This window comes from Malurus melanocephalus, unplaced genomic scaffold (assembly GCF_030028575.1).
Source record: "Malurus melanocephalus ecotype Western Australia unplaced genomic scaffold, MMel_1.1 scaffold_83, whole genome shotgun sequence".
NCBI classification, from domain to species: Eukaryota; Metazoa; Chordata; class Aves; order Passeriformes; family Maluridae; genus Malurus; species Malurus melanocephalus.
In genome coordinates this window covers 657921-665922 of record NW_026623315.1, presented here as the reverse complement: position 1 = coordinate 665922, position 8002 = coordinate 657921, and the positions used below count along the sequence as shown (strand labels likewise).

The 8002-nt window shown below is 52.1% G+C and overlaps 1 protein-coding gene across 2 annotated transcripts in view; it reads right to left on the bottom strand.

The window, feature by feature from the left end:
• LIMD1 (LIM domain containing 1) overlaps window positions 1–3998 on the bottom strand; it is a 30788-nt gene extending 26790 nt beyond the window's left edge. For both annotated transcript variants that reach the window (XM_057367700.1, XM_057367699.1), the window contains exon 1: window positions 2696–3998. In XM_057367700.1, the coding sequence (XP_057223683.1) occupies window positions 2696–3857 (1162 nt within the window). In that variant the 5' untranslated portion in view covers window positions 3858–3998. The remainder of the gene's footprint in view (window positions 1–2695) is intronic.
• Window positions 3999–8002: the final 4004 nt, after the last annotated feature.

Below are 8002 nucleotides of genomic sequence, written 5' to 3'. Positions count from 1 at the left end.
AAAAAAACCTAGAGAGAATTCTTGGCTTTGTTTGCTTCTTTCCTCTCACTTATTACACCTACTCTAGGCAGACAAAAACATGTGCCACTCCTCAGCACAGCATTCTACCTATATTTTGCCTAGTCCCTGGCTTATCCTTTCCTAGACTTTCATTTACAAGCACACATTTTCATGTAGTGAAGGAGAAAGCATCTCTTTTACTGCGATCAAAATTGATTGTTCATTATAAACATCTGGTCTTGACTGAAACAGACTGAAGGGCTGTATACTAACTTGACAGAGCCATTTTCATAAAAAAAACCCTTGTTACAAAAGCAGCACAAAAATTTAGGAGAACTGAAAACATTTTTTACAAAACATTTTGGCCATTTGTACTTTAGTCCTGGTTTCATTTCCTGGCTCTGATCAACTTCAAAGATGCTGCAATAGACTTCCCTTCACTGGGGGAAAGTCTGCAACAAAACAAACTATTGATCTTTTTTATCACTATTGCATAAAAGTGTTTATTTTCCATCCTAAAGTTTGGTAACTTGATGGTAGGGCAAACAAAAACTAGATTGAGAAGACCAGTTGTTCGTTCCCTTTATTTCTTCACAGGAAGTAAGGTAACTCTGCAAAAAATGAAAATAAAAGTGTGAAAGAGAGGGGGAGGAGGCCCAGAATTAAAATACCTCGATACTTGCTCCTTCCTGTTCCTTGGTCCTCAGCAGGGCAGAGCTGCTGAACCTCCCCCAACTGAGCTGAGGCTAAACRAAACCTTTTCCTCTGCCACAACTGCACAATTTCGTTTTCACCTCTTCCTCTCCTCCTTCCCAGATCTCTTAGACATTACATCCTGGYGCAAAATCTCCTGCCAAGAGGATGTCAGAACACTTCACTCCATGTCTCCTCCCTCCCGGGGCTCACTGCTAACTCAGCCATCTGACCAKCCACAAATACTCCTGCTTCACTATAAATCTCCCACAGAACAAAAGCCTCCTCCTGCCTCGAAACCTTATTTTGTGACAAAAATGTAGAAGTAATCTAACCATCAGCTGGGTTCCTCTGCCTCCTCAACCCATCCCCACATACGTTTTGTCTTAGGTGTGATCCARCTTAAGGTTTACATGCACTGTGATGAGAAGACCCAGCAGGGTCTGCTGGAGAGACCCCTGACACCTTTCCAGTGGAGCTGAAAGTCACCTCCAGWAAAAAMATCCCCATTTTTGAGCACCACGTCSCATGAGGCTGCTGTCCCARCSCCATCTCCATTRCCAGCTCCCTGTCACAGCATTCAGCCCCTGCCGCAGCGAGGCTCCTTGAGCTCATTCAAACGGCGCGCTTCCTGCGCGGGACGGAAAGTGCCAAAACTTGTTTCCAGGCCAAAACGCTGTGAGTAGAGCAACTCAACACATCACTTTTCTGCGACAGGATAAAAAAATGCCCCTGCCCAGCCACAGGGCTGAATACAGTCTCAGATACCAAGGTAAACAACCCCAGAACAGCCCTCTGCGGGCAAGTCCCCCCGCCTGCTGCCAAGAAACACATTTTTGTTATGCAATCTGCAGCTGAGCACTCGGTGGTCCCTCCAGCTACATCCCCAAAGCTCGGTGTGAAGCTCCTGTGTGGCTCAGACCACCACTGAGCCACCCCCCGACCCCACCAGACAGGACCCTGCGTAACAGCACCTGTGCAGGTTGAGATGAAAACCCTTCCTCAGCACCAGGCTGAAGATTTTAATCTGTCCCTGCTCTGCTTCTGTGACTGCAGGTCTAAAATCATGAGGAAAATCCAYATACCTGTCCTGCTCCTGTTGTTTCTTAAGTGAACCGTGGAGTTTCCAGCCTTCCCATCAACTCTGGGTTTCCCTCTCCCAAARGATGAGCTAACTTATCTGCTGTTAAATTGTGAAATGACACAGCGGGGAAAGGAAATACTCCATTTGTCCCTGACCTCCTGCTATCCTGGGGTAGCAAATCAATTTAATCCAGAAGGACATTTAATATTCTCATTGGGAAATCCTTGTATGTAAGTGGTTCCTTCTCAATGTCAGTTGCCAGTGATAAGCTTTGACAGTGGTCTGGACTCCTAACAGACCCAAGATTTAGGGAAGAATGTGCCCACTGCCTGTTTTCCTGCCATCTTCAGGATGCACCAATCCTTTCACTGCTGATGGGAACCAGCACCTGGGGGCAGAAGGAAATCCTGGCAACTTTGGGAAACCACCACCCTCCCCATCCCCAACCCCAAGCTACTTCTCTCTTCCCCAGTTCTGTGCCCTTCTCCATGACTGCAGCCTATGCAGGCACGGCTCCTCCGCAGGCTGGATGGCTGCCTTTCCTCCCACACGTGGTCGGGACGCATCCTTGTAAGACACACAGAACCAGGAGCACTGTCAAGAAAAGTTAAGTGCCTCACTGCTGGCAACGAAGGGCACCTCAAAACACGCTGTTCTTCCCAGCACTGCCCTCCCCAAAGCTGCAAACTACATTYGCTTTAAAATTAGAGAGGTAGGATTTAAGAAAAAAGGTCTCGCAGGAGGAAGAGCTTCCAATCCCTGTGATAAATAAAAGTTAAATTAAAAAACCCTGCTCTGGGCTACTGACAGAGCACAACCAAACAGATGTACAGGCAAATGCAATCCYGCAGGTCTGAACCCTGCCGTGACACTTTGCAATGAGCCCTGCTCGTGCCGCCGGACGGACTGCCACCTTACCAAAGTAATCGGCCTTTGGCCGAGCATCCATCTCCTGCTCCAGTCTCTGGGTCAGCGCCTCCAGCTTCAGCTCGGCCGCCGAYGGCCCTTGCTCCGGCTGCGGAAGGAGGGTCTGGCAGGGCAGCTTCACCTTTGCTGTGCTGGAGCCATCCAGGTGCCCGGAGTCTGACTGCGGCCCGCTCACGCCCTCCGGGAAAAGCGTCTGTGGCACATCGGGAGCCGCCATGCCCCGCGARGCCAGGCGAGAGGAGCCCGGCTCAGGGGTCACACCGCTGCTGGCGGGCCGGTGGCTCTGACCGTGGGCCACCAAGTGCCCGGCTGGGCTGGGGTAGGCAGCAGCGTGCTGATATTCCACACTGGGAGCAGCGGGTGTGGAGCCCGGCGGGAAGGGCAGCGAGACGCCCTGGTACCACAGCTGGCTGCCATCTCCTGCGGCTTTGGGATCGCAGGGCTCAGCGGAGCCTGAAAAGCCCCGGGCGGGCTGCGCTGAGGGCGCCGGGAAGGATGAGGATCTCTGCTGCGGCGGGGGCTCCTCCGGCCCCAGCGAGGGTGCCGGGGGGGTCCGGGCGTTGGAGAAGGAGGAGGATCTCTGTCCGGCTGGCATCGGGTCACGGCCCCCGCCACCTCGCCTGCTCTCGCCGCCGTTCTCCTGCCCGCCGCGGCAGGGCTGGGGGTCGCCGTGGCTCCCAGCCTGTTGCTCCCCACGCCCCGCACCAGGCTGCGAGCCCCCCACTCTGGGGATCCTGTCGGGCTCCGCTTCCCAGCCCCGGCGCCCGGCCTGGCTCCCCGGGGCCTCGGCACGTGCGCCGCTCTCTCCGAAGCCCCGCTCCCCTCCATCGCAGGGCCTCGCCCGCGGCCCCTCGCCGGCGGGGGGCGGCTTGGAACCCCGCGCCACCGGCGGGCTGGGACGGGGGGGGTGGAAGGCGGCAGCCCCTCCGTTCATCGCGGCCATCAGCATCTCCTCCTGCTGCTGCTGCTGCTGCTGCTGCTGGAGGTGGATCTTGGCCATCTTGGTGGCAAACACCCGCCTGGTCTCCTCGAACTCGGGGTTGTTGCCGGCAGCTTTGTCCACCCGAAAGAGACCGTCCTTGGAGGCCTCGTACATGTTGAGGTCCTCGATGAACTTGCTGGCTTCCAGACCCAGATCGTCGTACTTGTCCATCCTGCCCGGCTCAGCGGGAAGACCCCCGCCTTCTTCTTCTTCTTCTTCCTCCTCCTCTCCTCTTTCCCGCCGGGATCAAGGCAGCGCCGGCAGCGGCACCCGCTCCGTCCCGCCGCGCTCCCGCCGCGCCCGTCCCCACTGTGGGCGTGGCTGTGGGCGGGGTCAATGGGCGTGGTCATATGTCCCGCCCCCGCCCCGCCTCACGGCCCCGCCCCAAGCCACGCCCACCCCCGCGCGCCGCTCGTCCCCGCTCTGTGCGCGATCCCGCGGCGTCGCTTTCGGCTCCAGGGATGTCCCGCAGTGTCCGATCAGGATTGGGAAGGGTTCGGGTCAGGAGGTAGAGCTGGAGAGGGGACTTGGGAAGGGGGGCGCACGGTGGTTTAAGTCACCCGCGTGATGCAAGCAGGGTGTTCTTGCCTCGTCTCCCCTCTGGATAATATTCCTCTTTCTCACCCTGTAGCCCGAAAAACCCTCCTGAAGAAGCCTTGCGAAAAATCACAGACGCCCGTCGGGAAAAGAAACTAGTTCCACTCTTCCATGAAAAACTRCAAGGAGAATCTCATTCGGTAACTRTTGGAGCAATTARTCTGTACAGTAGGAAATTGTATGACTTTTCTTAGTGTAGATAGCCGTTCTGTGCTGGATAGTCATGCCTAAGTGAACATGACTAAAGGATCCTGGATCATTGCAGGAGGACAACTCCTGGCCTGGAGAATAAAGGATACCCCTGGATGCCCAATATAACATCAGCATCCCAGCCTCCCCAACACCTTTGGGAACCCTCCACCCCATTATCTACCATCATAGACACATAACTGCAGCAAGACCAACTCCAGAGGCATTTAGATCAAGAAAGAAGCAGATGGATCACGACATCATAAAAACATTGGAATTCAATGACATATATGTGATACATAGGGATTTGACAAATCATGCTGTTCCCAAATACTTGAAAGGTATAGGAACKGTATGTAAAACTGCATTTGAGGTGCCCCARTGTAGTTGGGACACCTCTTGCCCACGATTAAAGATTTACCCATGTGAATGTACACTTCACATCCCAGCCTTCCTCCTCTGTCAGCCTGGGCCAGTTGCAAAATTTCCATGGCAAAACACAGCTGGGGGTGTCCAGAGGTTGGGGAGCTGCAGCRGGAACTCTGCTGGGCTCCTGGGAGAGGCTGCTTTGTAGGAAGCTGTGGCACCTCTGAGCAAACTGGTGCAGTGATCMTACGGGCCCAGGCACGTGTCTTGCACTCCCAAAACTTGTTATTGTAATTCTCCCCCAGGCTCCAGGAGGTAGGGCCAAATGTTAAGGAATGTGGAAGTTCACTGCCTTTAATAATGGTGAATTGGACGGTGACCAAAACATGTCAGAAATTAAAAAAAAACCCTGCCCTCTTTGACCCATTCCCTTACAACAGCAGTCCTGAGCAACTGAGGCCAGACCTAAAATATCCTGCCTCTTCCTGTGAGATTTGGCCCAATGTGCTTAAAAATCATGGCACTGTGAGTCCCTGGAAAGGGCATCTTCATTCAAGGCAACCTCAGAACTGCTGTGGCCTCTCCAAAGAGGCTCTGAGCAGGACTGAGAGGCCAGAGGCTCATCCTTGCAGCAGCAGCCCTAGGCTGGAGCTTGAGCTGATAAACTGATGAACTTTGGACTCACAAAAGTTAGCCCAGCCGTAGCACAGCTTTAGATAAGGGGGTTTATGGTTTCYAGAAAGACAGGTAGATGGGAATCCCAGCACAGGGCAAAGAACAGTGGAATTCCCCCAGTCCTCAGTACTAGAGGAAGGGGGACCCCAGCACATACTGCTACTAACCATGGCCTGCCACTTTTCACAGTATCAGGAAAACATCCCAGCTATCAAGCAATCCCATCTATCAAACCTTTCCAAGACTTTCACTGCTGTGGGGATGAGGGAAGGAGTGGTATCACAGCTCCCTCAGGCTGATCCCCGCAAGCCTTGTTTCACTTTGGGGTGCCTGGGGGCTAAACCACACTTTGCACAAGCCTCAGCAGTTCAGGAGGAGGGTTTAGCCTCCATCTGGATGTACATCTTCAAAGTACAACAAACCCCTGGCTAGAGTGGAAAGGGTTTGCCTGCCATTTTTGTGGCTGGGAGAGGCCACAGTGGCCCCCATCAGCTTCTCCATGCCAGGCAGGTGTAGGCTCAGGCCACCAGTTACCAAGAGAGAGGGTGAATACCGCTTCGGTGGGACTTGACCAAAATTGTCAAATTTGAGGTAAAACTCATCTGGGCTGGCGAAAGCCAAAACAGTTTCAGTGTCTAAAGATCATCCTTGGAAAGGGCTTGTGGAAGTCTGTTTTTGGCAASATCCTGGGCTGACAAGGAGAACCACAGCAAGTGACTGAGGCACGGGATGCCTCCTCCTTATCGCTGGCTTCAGGATGCTTTTGGAGTCCAGCTTAGATGAGATGCTTAATTTTCAGTATGACCACTTTTATCTAAAATGGGCAAGCTGCAATGCTAAAACAATAAGCAGCAACAAAGTTGGTACTGAACCATGGATTGCTTGCATCCATATTTCTGTGGAGAATGACAGCAAGGAAACAGAGCAGCAGGTAGATAAGGATGGGAGCGTGAGCCCCAGCACTGCTTTACTCGTTGGAGGAACATGGGACGTGGACAAAGAGCATTTGGAAAGGAAATTACACATCGTGCACCTTCTTGCCTCCTTCTCCCCAAAGGATGTAAAGTTAATCAGAGGAAGCCATGCTCCCATCCAGCATATAAGAGACTCGGCTTGTGTCTCTTGGGGTTTTCTTCTTCAAACACACTGAGATGAGGCTTTTCCATCCGTCTAAGAAACAAACCCTTTGGCAGAATAGAAGTATTTGGGAACAGATGTCTCTATTTTCAGCTTTCAACACACAAACCACGGAAGAATCTAACTTCCCTCAGATCATGTMCTTTTTTTCCCCAGCTTTCTTTTTTAAGGATCCTGCATACATTTTCTGCCAGTAGTTTTTATCTAACATTTGTAAGTTCTTTTACAGTCTAACCTGCAGGAGCTCACCACTTTGGGGCGGGAAGGAGTGGGGGGAAGCAGTCTCCTTGCCAAATGGCTGCTCTGGATGCTGCTGACCTTCACCAGCTATGTAAAGTACATTTCCTTCCTATGCCAAAGGATCAAATCAGCTGTCTGCAGAACAATGCTTACGCGGACGACGTGGAAAAGGCTGCTGAAGCCCTTCAGATAGGGAACCCCTTGCACTGGGCTTGGCCTCCATCCAGGCTCCGCATGCATAAGCAGACACTTTTATGGCCAAGCGCCTTCRAGGGGGGATCACAGCCAAGTGATTCAAAGGCATTTCGGAGTTGAATTTGCAACGCTTTCAGTGAACACTAGGCAGCAAAATACCTTTGAAGTTTCACGCTCGGGTTTATTCTTTCTGCGGAATTTGGGCTCGGGGTATTTCTGAGTGAGCAGATGATTAATTTGAACTTTCTGCTAGAGTGGAGATGTAATACTACACTGACTTGCAGACCCTTCTGCTGTGATTAGATATGGTCCTGCATGCTTATAGTTGCTGTGACTTTTACAGCCCATGCCTATTAAGAAATTAAGGGGTCTGCGATTGCTATAGTAGCACAGGACCAAAATCTACGTGCCAATTTGAATTAACTTATTCTAAACCCTACCCCTTGAAGAAAAAAACTCCACAAAACATTGCTCATTTACTCTGTTTTTGTTCCTGTGGGCAAGGCTTACACACTGCATTTACTCATGCAAAATAATGCTGACAGCTTGCAACTCAGCCCTGCTCCACGTGGCAATCTCAGCTGCCTGTGGGGCGGAGGGAGGCAATGATCTGGGRAGAAGCAGCCCCCGGTGGTGTTCCCAGGTTTTGGCTCCACCTCAGTGGGGGTGCTGGACACATTACCCAGCCTTGTGCTGGGGCACAATGACCCTTCAGGGTTGGCAGGTTGGGGCAAAGCTCTGCCTGCCTGAATACATAGAATAAATAGAATAAATAGCAAAGTCAAGAATGAGAGCAGGAAGGGGATCATCTGTCTTTATTTTTTGCTGCCACGTTGGTCTCTGGGCTCACATTGCAGAGAGAAGGATGGAAATGGGAAGAAATCCTCCACCACTATTTCCTGCCCCCCCCGATCATT